Here is an 18,266-nt window from a genome sequence, read left to right on the forward strand (position 1 = left end):
AGAGGTCAAATCAATTCTCCAGTTCAAGAAATAGTGATATGAGGCATAAAGGTTGCTAATTGTCAAGTCACTTCTGATCAACACAAAAAGAAGAAATTAGCAGGCTTGTCTTGACCCAATCCATGGACATAGCAGCTCATGAGGATACAACAACGAGGCCGCTTAGAAGCACCACCGAAAATGAATATTATCTGAACTCATCCCATCCTTATCCTCTGAACCTAAGCCCCTGTTCGTCCCGTTCTCACCCCCTTTTCCTAATTGTGATTACTTTCTAAGAGAGGGACATCACAAATTGGTAATCAAAGTTTGTGTTTCGGTCCGTCGCGTGCTTCGTATTCCTGAGATTTTAGTGGTAACATCGACTAACTGGTTGGAGTTCATCCTCCAGATCGAACTCCCGTTCGTCCTCTTTGCACCGTCAGTTAGAATAGAGGCTAGAAACAGAGAAACACCCCAAAATTGACTATTAAGAAGACCACTAGATAAGAAGGTAAAGTCAGTTCTTCAGTTCAGGAAGTGGGACATGAGGCATATAGCTTGCAAATAATTGAGTACTAAGAAGGCCACTTGATAAATAAAATAAAGCTAAGTCAATTCTTCAGCCCAATAAAATAGATACATGATGCATATTAGTTGGCAAATATTTTAAAAGCAGAGCAAAATTGATTGTTCATTCTAGCATCAAGTCACACTTAGTCACTTCAGCCCAAAAAGTTAACAAGACAAGCATAGATTAATTGAACCACATAACAGTCAGAGCTTCTGACCATATTTTGATTACAATAATGCAAAACAAAAAACAGGGCAGCAGGCTCATACTTGATCTGATCCAAAGATATTCCACGAAAACTAGGCACAAAAGAAAGAATTCACTCAACAACCGTCAGATCAAAGGAAAAATGTTCACACCATTAACCTTCCAGAGCCGGAAAAAAAAGGTATGCTGAACAAAACTTTGCTTGAGCCAGTACTCGGAGATACGTAAGTTTCGGCAACCAAGGTGAACCATTCACAGCATAACCTTCTAGAGCCGGAAAGAATGTATGCTGAACAAGACTTTGCTTGAGCAGCCATTTAGTCATACAGGGGTTTTCTCGACCGATATTGGAATTTTCAAGCAATTTTCCATTGCTGTCAACACGAATCAGATACCGACCAAGAAGGAGCAGCATGAACACGTCACCATCCCCAGAAACAACTTCCAAACAATAATCATCGTGGTTCCCAAAATCATCCCGTATTTCTGCAAGCGGCAATTTGATTCTGTACTTTTTGTCCCAAACCTCACTTTCGTAGTTCCGCAGCACCCATATACCAATAGTTTCTTTTTCTTTCATAAAGGGATCCACATCAATTTGTTTCATCTCATAGTTACGCCTGTAGATGCCGAGCGTGCCATCCATGTCAAAGATAGTTGCCTGGGTGGAAACAACTGGAGCATGCATCCACCGGAACGACTCATCTATGGTGTCGAATACTATTACCGGTGTGTTGTCCCTCTGATGCTGCGGTGGGTTGCTTTTACCCAGATAAAACTGTGAGTACCAATGCAAGCTATCATGCACTCGGACAGGTACGTCGAAGGTCCACGACCCTGTCTCCGGCCACCCGATGTACCTCGGTGGCTGGTCGGAGCCCAACAGAAAGACATAGCAGCCAATTTGGCCTTCAGACAACTTCATGTCGATTGTCCGTTGCAGTATCAACCTGTACTCGCCGGTGGGTCGGTGGGCATACATCCCCAAGATGTGGAAGTCCCACGGTGGACACCTGAGTGGGGCATGCTCACGCGTGGCCGGGTTGCAGACGGAGAAGCTGCGAAAGCGAGCAGTGTAGTCGAACTTGGAGAGAACGAGGAGGCCGTCGCAGGAGGCCTCCAGATCAAAGGCCTCGTCAAGCTGGGCAACGGTCTGGACATCATTGGCCCAGTGGTCGAAGGCGCTGATGTTATGGCAGGGGACGCCGAAGATCTCTTCGCCGGCGAGGAAGACGGGGTGGGCATAAAATGGCACCGCGGTGATACCTTTCCTTTGGAAATATGGTACTAGGTTTAATTTTGTCCGAAATTCATGTTTGAAATGTTCCAGATGGTGGAAATTATGGGGATAATGTTGGATGGCCAGCGTCTGGCCGGATGTCCACGGACACGTCCGAACGTGTCCGGGAACTTGGGGGTAACTGTTTGGCGATTGCCATTGAGGATGCTCTGAACCCTGACTGGTATCAGTTTATGAAATACTAGTATGAGGTTGCAGTTTGGTTTCGCATGCTGGCCTGTAAAATGCACCAACACAGTATGTAATGTAGAGATACTTTTTTTCGGAGATCATATAAAGAACCTTGTTGCTAGCATGATGTTTTTGCAGGCCTGAGATAAATAAACCTAAGCCTTGAAGTAGTCCAGTTTCAGTAGGCACCTTTTGTGTTGTGTGCTGATGTTTCTGGTTCTTCACATAAGTGACATTTGCCCCTTTTCCTTTTCTTTTTTTCGAACTACCAAAAATAGGTCACACATGCACATGTTTCTTCGCGTGAAATGCATCAGTATGGTATAAAAGTATAGGGAGCCTGATAATTGCGTTGAGTCACAGAAATAACACTGGTACTACGTAAGACTGAACACAATGATTTCACTAGTGTAGACATACTATAGCATGGCCTTCAGTAGTTGTGCGTGTACGTACCTCCTGTTCAATATAGCTCACCCACTGGTCTGGTCAGTGTTACTTTCAAGTTGTGATTACTTTAGTAAGTATATGATATACTAGTAAATTTGAAGTACAAGACCTGCCCAGCACAAATTTGTAAACATCTGAATCTACCAAACCCATCTAGAAATAGCAAAAACAAACTGTAAAGTACGGCACCTGCCCGGCAGAAACATGTTTGCATCTGAATCTAGCAAACGCGCCTAGAAACGGCAAAAACCAAATTGTGCCCAGAACTTCTGTATGCACAGCACAGCTGACATTATTAACAGCAATTGTGCTACAACATCCGCATGAAACATTTATACAAAAAGGTCAACAGAGTAAGAGATAATAACTGCAAAGCGTGCAGCAGACAAATGCAATAGGATAATCATAGATTTCAGGTTGTAATACATTACCGCCCTTTTTCTAGAAGAATATTACTACAACCATGTCCAATTAGTGGTGAGCTTAGTTTCCATAAGATCTACCTAACCATCTCCATTGTTATCTGAAGATTTGGAACCATTGTGTTAGAGTAAAGCACCAAATTCTGCAACAAATAAAACTGTCCTGTCATGGAAGACACATAAAACGGCCAATCGTTTGGCCATCAGCTCCCACAAATGCACATTGCTACAACCAGCAACTAATACAGAATCCTATATAGGCCAAGTTTGATTTAAAGAGAGAAGCACAGCATCTGCGCTCATATCCTCGTTACAACCAGCAACACAGAAAATCAATTTTCACGGTGGTAGATGCAATACATAGATGCAAGAAGAGAACTGAATTATAACAGAATACTTTGTTCAGAAGTTGACTATGATGCAACATTCAAGCATTTAATTTGATCAGTAGTGCTCCAAGCTATTCTAGAAGGCAGGTGCAGCTTGCCAGTCAGTAAACAGAAAAATTTGTCCCTTCCCTTTGTCAGCTACAACAAAGGGTATGAACAGCAAACACACTACAAGTTGACTAGTAAGAAGACCACTGATCAAGAGGTCAAATCAATTCTCCAATTGAAGAAATAGTGATATGAGGCATAAAGGTTGCTAAATATCAAGTACTGAGAAGACCACTAAATAAATCGAATAAAGCAGAGAACATGAGGCGGATCAGCTGTCAAACATTTCAAAACCAGAGCAAAAAGAAGAAATTAGCAGGCTCGTCTTGATCCAATCCATGGACATTGCAGCTCGTGAGGATACAAAAACTAGGCTGCTAAGAAGCACCACCTCACTCAACAGCATTAGATGAATGGTGAAGCGTCCACAACACAACCTTCTGATGTCGTGAAGAAATCATGCGGAACAAGAGTTTGTTTGAGCTGATGTGTGCAGGCATTAAAGTCATGGAAGCTAGCAACCAATACTCCATCAGTGCCAACGTAAAACAGCCAATGACCAAAACTGACCAACAAGAGCACGTCACCATCACCAGAAGTAACGGCCGCATACCAATCACCATCGCCATCAAGGATTTCAAGCTTTCCCCTGATTTCTGTGATCGGCAATTCAACCCAATACTTTAAGTCCCAAAACTCATTTTCAGCCTTGAAAGGGGTTGCCTTAGGATATACCGACATGCGAATGCCGCCGACAATGTTACTTAGGATGCCACATCACACAAAACCACCTTCTAGTCCTCAGTTTACTTCGCAATAAGCCAATGATATTTTTTTATGGTTTCGCTTTACCAAAACAAGCTACACCTATAATGACTGTTTGCAATAGCATTCCTTCTTAGTTAATCAATCAAGTCTCTAAAACATCCTATATTAGTTTATAGAGGAAGTAGTTTCTGCCAGGTTCTTGAATGGTTTTTTATTTCTTTTCCTTATTTTTTGCCTTTGATTTGTCGAGAAATGTGTATCTTTATTTATGCACTAAACAACGTGTCGCCACCCTTGAATTCGAGCCGGAGAATACTTGCACCACTTTTGGTAGTTCATGAGGTCTAGATTTTTCGATAGCGAGAAACAAGGGCAAGGTTGAAAAACATCTCTAGAACATTACTTGAAGGGTTAAATAGTAGCAAAGGACACTCCCGTGATTTCCAGTAGCAGTGTTTTTATCTTTTTGACAGCAACCAGTTTACATAGTAGCAGCAATGGGAATTCCCGGGATGCATTATCTTCACCCTAGTGGGTTCTTCGGTGAATATATTTAGCCCAGCAATGCTACTATCAGAGAGGGCGCCCTGGTGTCCGAAGAGAAGGCCGCAGCAGCAGATGAGAGAGAAGCTGCAACAGAAGCATCAATTCTGAGTTTCAGACGTGCTCAGTCTAAAACAAAAGAGTTTCAGAGGTACACTAGTATATGCTCGACTGCTCCATCTCTTTGAGTTTCAGAGTAAGCGATTAATATTTAACACCTAACACTAGTCGAGATTGGGTTCAGTTCTACCAAGCGAATGTACTGCTCTACCACCGGTGTGTGCTACTTTCACCTACTTACTGTTGCAGCACTACGAGCATGGTTTGAGCTGTCGAGATTGTGTTCAGTTCTAAACCACCATTGTTTCATAGTACTCTGAACAGGATATGGGAACCGTAAAGTACAACACCTCACCCAGGAGTATTACAACAATAGATGCAACATTACACTCATACCATGTTCTAAAACGGCCGCAGCATACACCAGTTCCACGGATCACCAGCAAGCAAATCCGAAACCCGTTTCACGCCTACAACAAGACATTGCAAAATGAACAAATCCAACAGGGAACAACGATGCACCAGCAGAGTGGATTACTAAGAAGTAGGTAATACAAGGAAAATCAACAAAACAAAAGGCCAGATTGAAAACAGGAACAATTTTACTTATCGAAAGCTCACTGTCCACAAAGTAGAAACACGATTTGTCAGCGCCTTTATAACATTTGTTGCAAGGTCAGTTGAGAATCTGGGACATTGGTGGTATAGCTGTAGAGAAGCAGGATGATCCTGAAAGGACGGCCGGCGGCAAGGGAAGTTGTTGTCCCACTTCACGAAATCAAAGATCTCTAGTTTCTGTAGTCGGTGTCCAGTGCAGTCCCAGTCTTTTCTAGAAGAATACCACACTAACTCGCTAAATTTAATTTAACTAGTATGATGCAACATGGAAGCATTTAATTTAACTAGTAGTGCTCCAAGGTCTTTTACAAGTCAAGTGCAATTTGCAGGTCAGGAAGGAGGAAAATTTGCCTCTTTTCATTGCCAGCTGCAACAATGGGTCGGAACAGGAAACTCGCTAAAACTGACTATTAGGAAGGCCATTAGATTAAGTGGTAAAATCAATTCTTCAGTCAAAGAGATAGGGATATGATCCAGTCCACTCATACACCTGCCCGGAAAGATCCAATCCACTCATAAGATACTCTGGACAGGTTATAGTGACCATAAAGTACCACACCTGCCCTGCAGAGATATGTTAACATCAGAATCTACACAGCACAGCTGAAGTCATTAACCGAAATTGTGCTACAAACTGTGTTTCTGCAGTAGTGCAAAGCAAGAATTACAAAAATAGACGCAACATTACGCTTGCATCTTGTTCTAAGCCCCACTGCAGCACACATCAGTTCGATGGATCACAACTAAGAAAAATCCTAAACCCGTTTCTCGCCTAGAACAAGACATTGCAAAATGAACAAAGCCAACATGGAAGAACAAGGCACAGTGTCAAAGATTCAACTGCAGATTCAGAATTCAGAAAGGGAAAAAGTGATCCAACACTTTCTAATGCACAAAATAAGCAGCAGACTGCATTGCTAAGACGCAGGCAATGCAAGGGAAGAACAAGTTGATAGACAGACAAAAGGAAAAATCAAGCAGTGAAATTGATAAAGCATTAGGTTATTGATATTATTGCCCTAATTAAGACAACAAACAGTAGTTCCACTTCTGCCACAGGTGATCTCACCTAGAGTCAACCTGTTTCTTGCTTGCTCGGAACAAGTCAAGGTATAAGAAATTAACAAAACAAACGACCACAGTCAAAACAGGAACAGTTTTGCTAATGAAAAGCCTAATTATACAGAACACTAACCAGATGCACCAGATGCATGAAGAAAACATAATTATTTTCGAAACGGGGCAGTAGCCCATTGGCTAGGGTCACAGTGTGCGCCCAGCAACCAGAGTTCAACTCCTGTGTGGAGCGAATGTCTCGGATTCTCACTAAGGACACACATATGTCGGCTCTTTCCTGTCCGTTCAACCAAATTTTCACCTACCTGACCGTTTCGAAGAGAACATAATTATAACAGAACGCTTCATTGAAAAGTTGACTATTATGATGCAATACGGAAGCATTTAATTTAACCAGTAGTGCTCCAAGGTCTTCCAGAAGTCTGGTGCAACCTGCAAATCAGGAAGGAGGAGAATCTGCCTCTTTTTGTTGCCAGCTACAACAAAGGGTCGAAACAGGAAACAACTAAAAAACTGACTATTAAGAAGGCCAGTGGATAAAGTGGTAAAATCAATTCTTCAGTTCAAGAGATAGGGATATATATGAGGAATATATATAGATAGCAAAAAAATGAGTACTGAGAAGACCACTAGAAAATAGAGACATGCGGCAGAACAGTTGGAAGATACTTCAAAAGCAGATCCAAATGTCATGGTAATTTTAACATCAACATAAACAGTTGTCACTTTATCCCGAAAGGATATCGAAACAAGCATAGATTTCATGCAACCACATAACAAAAGTCACTTCAGATCATAACTTTGTATACAACAACACAAAAGGAAGAGCTCAGCAGGTTCATACTTGATCCAATTACTAGACATTGTAACTCATCAGGATATTAAGAACCTCGCCAAACATCTGTCAGATGAAAGGTGAAGCATCCACGGCATAGCCTTCCAGTGTCATGAAGAAATCATGCGGGACAAGAGTTTGTTTGAGCCGATGTTCACCAACATGTAAGTCTCGGAAGCTAGCAACCAGTTCGCCACCAGTGTCAACAAAAAACAGTCTATTACCAAAACTGACCAGCAAGAGCACGACCCCATCACCCGAAACAACTGTCACATACCAATAGCTATCACCATCAATGCCTTCAAACTTCCCCCAGATTTCTGCGGTTGGCAATTGAACCCGGTACTTTAAGTCCCAAATCTCACTTTCATAGTTCTGCAGCACCCATATATCGACAATGTTCTTTGCCTTGTTACAGCTATAGATACCAAGCATGTCATCCATCTCAAAGATACATGAGTAGTTGGTGGGAGCAAGGGTAGCACGTATCTGCCGAAACGACTCAGCTATCGTGTCAAATACAATTACTAGTTTTCTTTCAAGCTGAAAAAATTCAGTCTCCCCATACACCGGGGCATAACACACTGGGTGCCAATGCAAGCTATCACGGACCCGGACAGGCGCATGGAAGATCGCCAACTGCAATTTGGTCTTGGAGCACCCAATGTACCTAGGTGCCTCATCGGAGCCCAGCTCCAAGACATACCAACCAGTTCGGTCAGTAGACGAGTCCATGAAGCTCCTCCCTTGCAGTAACAACCGGTACTTGCCGGTAGGGCAGTGTGGGTACATCCCCAAGATGTTGAAGTCCTTGAGTGTCCGCCTGAGGGAGGCATGCTGACGAGTGACCGGGTTGCAGACGGTGAGGAGGGCGCGAGAGCCAGCCATCTCAGGAGGCTTGGAGAGAATGAGGAGGCCATCGCAGGAGGCCTCGAGCTTGAAGGGCTGGGAGAGAGCAAGCCGAGCGACGGTGTGGAGCTGGGAGGCGGCGTCTGCCCTGTGATCGAAGGTGAGGATGTTACGGTAACCGTCGCTGAAGAGGATGGGAAGGGCGGGCTGGCGGGCATGGTGGGAGAGGAGGAATCGGCGGTTAGTGATGGCGCAGCGCCAGTCGCGGCGGACGGCGCGGCTGCGGAGGATGGATTTGGGGTCGAGGCAGACGAGGATCTCCCATACCACGATCTCGTCTGGGAGGCCGGGGAGGAGGGTCGTCGCTGCTGCTGTCACGGCCTCCGCCATGGTTTCTGCTGCTGCCACGGCCTCCGCCATGGTTTCTGCTGCTGCCGCGGCCTCCGCCATGGTCGCCGGCTGGGTGGAGTTGTGCTGGTGTGGGTGTGGTGGCGGCGGAGGGGTTTCGAGGGAGAATGGGAATGGGGGTTTTTGTTTTGCCTTTTACAGGAAACTACTGGAATGGATAACCTAGGGTTCTGAAACGGGCTGCAGCCCAGACCCCAGTCTGAGTGAATCTGAAACATCCCTTTTGTTCTGAAAAAAGGCCTTTTAATTACTCGTGTTCTATCCCTTAAAAAAACTCATGTTATGATAATATACAATTGATCAGCAGCGTCTTGGAGTTTGCCATCTTAAGTTTATCTTCATATGGAACAATGATATTTTTTTCCCGATAATGATATTGCAACGATGAGTTTAACAAGAGTGGGAGTGAGAAAAATATAGGGGAGCAGACAGTAGCACACACGACTTACATCGAGGAACCCACCTTTGGCGAGCACAAATTCTTCCACCACTAGCGGGGAGGAGAAACCACCCAGGCGTACGAGCCCCGCCTTATATGGATATCGGGGTCTAGGGTTTATAGTATCCTAGTCAGTCAGGGTTACGGAGGAGTCCTCGTAGACGTCGTTTTTCTTGCCGTACACTCCAAGTCTTCTGAGTCCTTCTCTCTATAGGGCCCATGGCTGACACAACTGACCTAGGGGGCCTCGGGCCGCCCTACTTACTGTAAAGGGGGAGGAGAGGAGGCCGGCCCAAGGGGGGCGCGCCAAGGGGGGAGTCCTACTTGGACTCCCGGTCCAAGTAGGATTCAGCCCCCTCCTTTCCTTTCCGGAGAAGGGAGGAAAGGGAAAGAGATGGAGGAGAAGAAGGAAAGCCCCCCCCCCCCAACCCTAGTCCAATTCGGTTTGGGCTTGGGGGGGGGGGCCTCCCCCTGGCCGCTACCTCCTCTCTCCACTAGGGCCCATGAAGGCCCATTCACCCCCCCCCGGGGGTTTCCGGTAACCTCTCGGTACTCCGAAAAATGTCCGAACCTTTCTGAAACCATTCCGGTGTCCAAACATAACCTTTCAATATATCAATCTTTACGTCTCGACCATTTCGAGACTCCTCGTTGTTGGAAATATGCCCTAGAGGCAATAATAAAGTGGTTATTATTATATTTCCTTGTTCATGATAATTGTCTATTGTTCATGCTATAATTGTATTAACCGGAAATAATAATACATGTGTGAATACATAGACCACAACATGTCCCTAGTGAGCCTCTAGTTGATTAGCTCGTTGATCAATAGATGGTTGTGGTTTCCTAATCGTGGACATTGGATGTTGTTGATAATGGGATCACATCATTAGGAGAATGATGTGATGGACAAGACCCAATCTTAAGCATAGCACAAGACCGTGTAGTTCGTTTGCTAGAGCTTTTCTAATGTCAAGTATCGTTTCCTTAGACCATGAGATTGTGCAACTCCCGGATACTGTAGGAGTGCTTTGGGTGTATCAAACGTCACAACGTAACTGGATGACTATAAAGGTGCACTACAAGTATCTTCGAAAGTGTCTGTTGGGTTGGCACGAATCGAAACTGGGATTTGTCACTCCGTATGATGGAGAGATATCTCTGGGCCCACTCGGTAATGCATCATCATAACAAGCCAATGTGACTGGGGAGTTGGTCACGGGATCATGCGTTACGAAACGAGTAAAGAGACTTGCTAGTAACGAGATTGAACAAGGTATGAGGATACCGACGATTGAATCTTGGGCAAGTAACATACCGCTCACATACCGATGTGACCGGTAGTTGGCTTGACGAGACTCCTACTTTCTTGGTGTCCAGCCTTTTGGCCGATTGCTCCAAGAATGCGTTTACTCAATAAAGCTCTCCGAATTTTCCCGCAAAAAAATAGTAGTGTGGTTTTATTTTATGTTTTCCCTTTTATTTTCTGTTTTATTTTTCATTTTCAATTTTTTCCAGAAAACTATCGATCTATTCATCTTCAATCATGACATTGCAACAATCACCATAAATAATAAAAATTGCATCCAGATTCATCGGCCATCTAGCAACGACTACAAGCATTGAAGCGAGCCGAAGGTGCGTTGCAGTCATCGCCCCTCCCTCGCCGGTGCCGGGCACAACTTGTTGTAGCAGACTGCTAAGGCCCCATAGGACCAACGCACTAGAATAGCAACCGCCGCCGATGAAGACACATGACACAAAGACGAACAAAGATTGGATCCAAGTAGATCCACCAAAGACAACCACTGACCGAATAACGTGAGATCCGTTGGAGAGGCACCTCCACACTCCCTTCGACGATGCTAGACGTGCCAACGTGATGAGGACTATGCGGGAAGAATCTTATTCCATCTGCAGCGAGCCGTCACCGTCTCATCTCCTTTATTGAACAGGAGGACGATGCAGTCAGGGTGCGCGGCGGAGCTGTGGGTCAGGAGGCAGGTGCAACTGGTTGGGACATAGTGGTCGTCTTGTATGGGCGGGAGGGGTATGGTCTCTCCGGTGATCGGATGCCACAGCTAGGTCTCCCACGGGAAGGCGCCGTGCATGGATGATGAAGATCCAGCCCTACGGGGTGGCAAAGCAGATCTAGTTGTCCTTGGGGGATAACTACATGAACTTTATTAGTTTTTTAAATTTCATCCTCTTTACTAAAAAAATGCCATGCTCTTTATCATAAACTGCCATCCCTCTTGATAAATAAAAATGCCCTGTAACTGAAAAAAGTCCATGTTACTAATAAATAAAACTGCCATCCTCTAATAATAGAAAATGCCATGTTATTAATTATTAAAATGCCATGATCTCTGCTAAAAACATGTCATGTTTGGCATTCAAAAGGACCTGAAAAATGCCATGGTCTCTGCTAAAACAAATGCAATGTGTGGCACTAAAAAGGACCTGAAAAATGGCATGCACTTTACTAGAAAAAATGCCATGTGGGCTATTAAAACAAGGACCTATAAAAAATGACATGCTGCATATCATAAAAATGCACATGGCAAGCTTAGGGAAGAACTCCAAAAAAATGATATTTCTTCTACCAATAATTTTTTTGGCATTTTCGAATCTTTTTCAAATGAAGCATTATATCTTTTTTGAAATAGCTTCATAAGATATATAGAAACATGTTTAAACTGCAAATGTAGACAAAGCGCGCTATAGTACAGGTGGTAGGCGGTGCATGCCATAGGCCGGAGGTCTCTGGTTTGAGACCCCATGCTTGCATGTATTTTGGGACACAAAAAACAAAATGTTGGTTGGGAAACCTAAAGCTGCGACCTGCTCGAACTGACCTATGTGGCATCGGATGTGCGTCAAGATGCGTCTGATGGTGATGGGGCTGTTCACTGGGGTGGGCCTCCCAGCGAACGATCGCCAGATAACATTTCCATTTTATTTCCTGTTTTTCTTTCCTTTTCAGGTTTACATTTCATTTTCTTTTGGTTTACTTACATGTGTTTTGGTTTATTTTTGCACTTTTCTTTGTATTTTTTGTACCTTGTTGTATTTTTTTTTCAAAATGTTGCATTTAGAAAAATTATTTCATCTTTTAAAAAATACAACATATTCTAAATTACATGATTTTTTCTATAAATATGTGGATACTTTTTAAATTCTATGAATATACAAAAAATATGTTAGTCACTTTTATTTACAAGAATACAAGAACATGTTTACAAAAATACATGAACACTATTTTAAAATACATAAACATTTTAATGCTTTGTAAACAATTTAAAATTACATGAACCATTTTTGAAAAGACAAGAATATTTATTAAAACATATGATGACTTTTTTATAAATACAAAAATATCTATTAAAATACATTAATCTCGTTTGAAAATACATGGGAATTCTCTTAAATTATGGGGGAAATATCCACGACCACAGATACATTTTTTACATAAACATTCTTGATAATTGAGGCAATATTCAAAAATGATTTTTCTACCTGTGTGTCATGCATGGTTATTAGTCCATCATTCATGTGCAAACGCACAAGTAATAATGCAACACAAGCACCGCCAGGGCCAGATCTCACCAACTAGTGTGGCACATTGCCCCGCCATATCAGTATGGGACAGTCCAGATTTCTCGAATCGCCTCCAAACCGATTGCGACGTTGGGCATGATGTCAGCATGGAAAGTTGGCTCCTCTTCCGGTCCGCATTGCAAGCAGGTGGCAATTGGGTCAAGATGCCGATAACATTTGAGGTCCCTAGTCCACAACCCTTTGAGCAACTTCCATACACAAATTTACATCTTTTGTGGAACTAGGATTTTCCAAAACATTTTCTAGACAAGTAGGTCTCCACATGGCCTCGAGCTGGTCACCACACCCCCTAGTTCTTCAAGAGGGTCGCCACGGCTAGGTGATATGCGCTTTGCACCGAGAAAACTTCCATCCTTTTTCAGGTTGCCATGCTATAAAATCATCTCGCATCCGTGTTGATAGTTTGATATCTTAAATATTTCTTCTACATTAGCAGACATCAGGTATGAGATACTGGTTAAACCACTTTTCATCCCACGAACCTACATGACGAATAAATTGGGGACACCCTTGTAAACCTACACTGCCCTTGAGGTTTAAGAGCTCAAAGTGCCCCTCGGAATTCATGTGTCACGTCAAAACCTCACCTTGCGTCCATCACCATTTTTCCCGGAGGACTCCCTTCTTTAATAGTTCCAAACCATACTCAACCCCCTTCCAGACAGTCGACGAATTCCCCGTAAACACGGTATCAATAAAATTACCCCATTGATAATATTTTGCTTTCACCAATCTAGCACATAAACTGTCCGGTCGTTCGATTAAATTCCAAGCTTGCCTCGCCAGCAAAGCTTGGGTTAAAGAGGCGTATACCACTAAAACCAAGACCATCTTGAATTTTGGGAGCATTAAATTTTCCCATGCAATTCGATAGGCTACACATAGTAGTAGCGACCTATATCGAACTGCGCTACCGCTACTTTTTTTGTAGCAGCGTGTTTTAATCTAAACTCGCTACTGCTAAAGGATATAAAATTAAATGGAAAGCAAATAAAAAGGTAATTAAAATGAAAAAAATAGAATAAGGTGAAAGGAAAAAAATAAAATGCGAAGAAAACTAAATGAAAAAGGGGAAAAAAGAGAAAGGAGTTGCAGTAGCGTGTATCCCAGAACGCGTTGTAGCTAACGTAGCAGTAGCGCGCTTTCTGGAACGCGCTACTGCTACTTTTGACTTAACCACGGGGTTCGTCCTTCCCCACGGCCACTTCCCTCAAATCTAGCTCTCCACTCTCCCCGTCGTTGTCGCCCGTCGGCCGCCGCGCGCTCTCCGCACACCCTCTATGCCGCCCCTGATCCCAGATTCAACGCCGCCCCGCCCCGACCTCAACGCCGCCCTGGACGCCGCCCCCAACCCCGACCTCGACGCCGCCATCCGCCGCGCTCCCGAGCCCCGACCCCAACCTCAACGCCGCCTGCCCCTCCCTCGTCGCAGGCACCCGAGGTGAGCACGCCTGATCCTCCCTCTCCCCTACCTCTGCCTAAGGTTTCTTTATATTTTAATTGCATCAAATTAGTTAGGGTTCATGTAAGGGTGGAAATGAATCGGATGCGGCTCAAATGAGTTAGGGTTCATGTAAGGGTAGAAACGAATCAAATTTCTAAGATGAATCATAAAACGAGTAAAATTTGACCACTTATTTCACTTTATAGTTGGATAATTGGAATATCCGCTACCACTTTCCACCCCTAGCTTCTTCAAATTAGATGGTAATTAGGGCAGTAGTTCCTAGGTACTAATTAGTTAGTAAGAACTATGTACTAATTAGGTACTAGTTTATTTTTATTTATACTAAGTTTATTTTTAATAAGAACTAGTTGAATTAATAGAACTAGTTAGTAAGAACTTGTTGCTATTTTTAGTTAAAGCAATTTTTCCCGCATCGACGTGGACGATGCCTATCCCACATCCTCGTCGTCGAGTCGGCGGAGGACGACACCTGCTTGACCAGATGGGCCATGTCCGGGACTGGGCTCCGCCGGGGTGGTACTGGGAGGCGCTACCTACCGGGGGCGCAGGTTGGTGAGGAGCCAGCCTGTCGTTGACCCGAACCTTCTTTGGTGGCGGTCGTGTGGGCCAGTGACGGTCCAGAGGCTCGAGGACCCCGCGGAGGTGGTGCGTCACCGTGTCACTGAGGAGGACGCGCATGTCCATCGCTACTTGTTTGCGTTTGAGCACAAGTTCTCCAATATCTGGCAGGTTTTCCAGGGATCTCACTGGAGCTATGATCCCGTGATGGTTCCTTCTTTGTAGGTGTCCACCGCCCGCGCCGATACCTGTCGTCTGCTAGGGTTTTAGTTGTATTAGTGATGTTATATGAATGACACTATTCGGGATGTATTAGTGATAATATTCGACGATGTATGGACGCATGAGATGATTTACTTTTGCTTATTGAATGCATGCTAATTTAAGTTCTATAAGATATTTTGAAATGTATATCTTGTGTTGCTCAAATAGGATATGTGCTTGCCCAAGTGGCCGGTCATGTTTGCAGGTTACACCTCCGAGTGGCCTATGTTTTGCCGGAGTGTTGATTCATTTCCGTTCCGACAAATTTTAGGCGCTCGATATGTCCTATTTTAGCAAAGGTCATGCCGGATTTTTCCGTGAATTTTGGCATGACTTGTGCCAGAATATGTAGGAAATATCGAGTGCCCTGGATTTGTGTGTTGAGTATCCTGATAGTTGTCTTCGATCGATTTTCAATTAATGTTTTAACTATGAACATAGGAAATGTCTGACGACGAAAAGAATTTTGGTATTTGCAAATACTGCGAAGACGAGCACGACCTGTGTGACGGAATCTTCCTAGATGATGAGGCGCTTCAGCATCAAGCTGGACGAGAACTTCGAAGTGGATACAGTAAGTCACAACGACAAGTCTTTTTTCATAATTAAGCATGACATTTGCTTCATTTGCTTCAACTTATAATTTAAGCATGACATTAAGCATGACAAGTCTTTTTTTTACTATTTTACTAGCGTATCCCTGCCATGCAAGAGTTTTTGTATTGGATAAGATATGTTTCAGTCGTACTATGGAGGAAAAGAAAATTTACTTAAAGACCGAGCATGGTTATATTTTCCATGCAAAATTATACAATTCAGGCGACTACACCTATTTTGGATGCAAAACATGGCGAGCACTATGTAAGACTTATGCATTTGAGCCTGATATGGTTATCACCTTTGATATTCGTCCGGAAGATGATATTGAAGGTAATACCGACATCTGGGTCGATGTGCAGACACCTCCAGTTATACCATTATGTAAGTTTTTCAATCATATTTATGTCTTTGATATTGTTTATTCAAAAATAGTTGACAACTAATTTGTATTGTCAGCTTATTTCGGTGCAAGCAAACATGTCCAGTGCTTGGTAGACAGGACCCTACTACTGTCCCGGGGCTGAACTAAACTGCGAGGAGCTATGTCATTATGTTTCATGGCTTGAGGATCTTGATACTGTCGAGACAAATTTTCTTCCTGCATTTAGAAATGTTAGTACTGAAAACGTGCGACCAATAGTGTTTGTAATGAACTACGGTCACATCTATTTAGGAAGGATGGTAAGATTTTTACTATTTGTCCTCAGTGCATCTTTTCCATACATTATTTTTAAAGCTAAACTTCATTGCTAAGTATGTTACCATACGATGTTCTTCAACAGGGACTCCTGAGTGCCTTATGGGATCGAGACTAAAGGTACCATGAGTATTATTAGCTTACGGCCAAGATATCCTACAGATTACTTCAATGCATTCAAGATTAGTGACGGATGCTTAATAGTGCAAGACTGGACCAAATGTGTGATGGAGAAGCACAGAGAAATACTAGGGGGCAGCAAATAGATGCGCTACCCACGATTAGGAGACAGGTTCATCTGCATGCTCCAACTTGATCAAGGAGGAGAGCTACACATGTTTTATGTTATTTTACCTAAGAGAGATCAGCAGGAGTGATTAGCTAGCTAGAAATGAGTTTGAGGATAATGATGTGCTACATTATTACTATGATGATAAAATAGCTAGTGTTGATGGTAATGACTATGATGATTATTATTAGCTAGTGTTAGTGGTGATTAAATAAATACTGTTGATGGTAATGACTATGATGATGATTAAATAGCTTGTGCTGGCGGATTAGATTCAAGTGAAGGCAACATGTGATGCACATTGAAAGTACTGCTAGTCCAAACTAGATCAAGTTTGGATTAGTAGTATACTTTTGACATGCACCACATATTGCCTCCACTTGAACCTAATCCACCTTCATTTGACACACTGTTATGGACATAATGATGTAAACCTCTTAACTGGTATTGTACCAATATTTATACGATGGCGCATAAATACACTTAAAAATAAAAAATAAAAAAGAATACTACTAGCGATGGAGAGAAAACACGCTGCCAGTAGTTACATTAGCAGTAGCGTGGGAGTGAACAAACGCTGCAACTATTTGTCCTAGCAGTAGCGCGTGCGGGCACACGTTACTGCTAAGCAATAGCTGTAGCGCCTTATTAGTAGCGCGCCTACTCGCGCTACTAGTGAGCACAAAACCAGCGCTACTGCTAGGGTTTTCCCTAGTAGTGCACGAGTATAAGCACTGAAGTGTCTTGTGTCTTCCTTTCTCCATACCCCACCAGTAACTTTGAGCCATTTTATTCAAATCATCACAGACCTACATTGGTAGTTTGAAAATGCTCATCATGTATGTCGGGATAGCATTCGCCTCTTCTTTGATCAACACTCGTTCGCGATCGAGAACATCAATCTCTCTGACCAATCAACAAGTCTCTTGGCCAAACTGTATTGAAGGGATGGAAAATGCCCCTAACTCTTTCCCCCCTCTAGTATAGGTAGTCCCAAATATCGGTCCTCGAAATCCTGCCGCCAATGTGCAGCACATTTTTAACCACCTCCTGTACCACCAAGAGCAAGATTCTCCAAACAATATGCTGCACGTTTCCGGGTTTATTAGTTGGCCTGTCCCACGTTCATACCTATGCATCACATCATTTACAATGTTCGCATGTACTTCAAAACCTTAAAAAAAAATTAGCAATGTATCATCACCAAACAAGAGATGAGATATCCTCGGTGCCGTTGGGCAGATAGCAACCAGTATAAGACCTCTTGTTTCAATGACATCAAGAATCAAAGCCGACAAGGAATCAATCACAAATCTTATATATTTAAGAAGTTCATCCCCACTAACCAATTTATCTAAACATGCAACATGTCCACGTCAGCATCAAGCCATGTCAGCAACTCTTGGCAAACTCTCCACAATGCATGATGACATGTCAAGATGCGTTTCCTTCACAAGTGTAACAAATTAATACTGTATGTTTGATTGTTTTCACTGTATAATCTCTCTGCCCTTTCGTTTTCTTGCCTCTTCGTAGATAGATCTCCTCATCTCCGATCCATCATTAAATCTCCACCGATGCCACCCAGATTCTTCTCTCCCCTCTTTATTCGAGCCATTCTCCATACCACAC

General features: G+C 43.3%; 1 protein-coding gene across 1 annotated transcript; it reads right to left on the reverse strand.

Moving 5' to 3' along the window:
- Positions 1-7,176: 7,176 nt before the first annotated feature.
- Positions 7,177-8,945, reverse strand: LOC123059256 (uncharacterized). The gene has a single exon (XM_044481862.1). It carries the CDS (start codon positions 8,738-8,740, stop codon positions 7,511-7,513), a length of 1,230 nt encoding a protein of 409 aa, XP_044337797.1. The 5' UTR covers positions 8,741-8,945; the 3' UTR covers positions 7,177-7,510.
- Positions 8,946-18,266: the final 9,321 nt, after the last annotated feature.

Source organism: Triticum aestivum, chromosome 3A, assembly GCF_018294505.1.
Source record: "Triticum aestivum cultivar Chinese Spring chromosome 3A, IWGSC CS RefSeq v2.1, whole genome shotgun sequence".
Lineage (NCBI taxonomy): Eukaryota > Viridiplantae > Streptophyta > Magnoliopsida > Poales > Poaceae > Triticum > Triticum aestivum.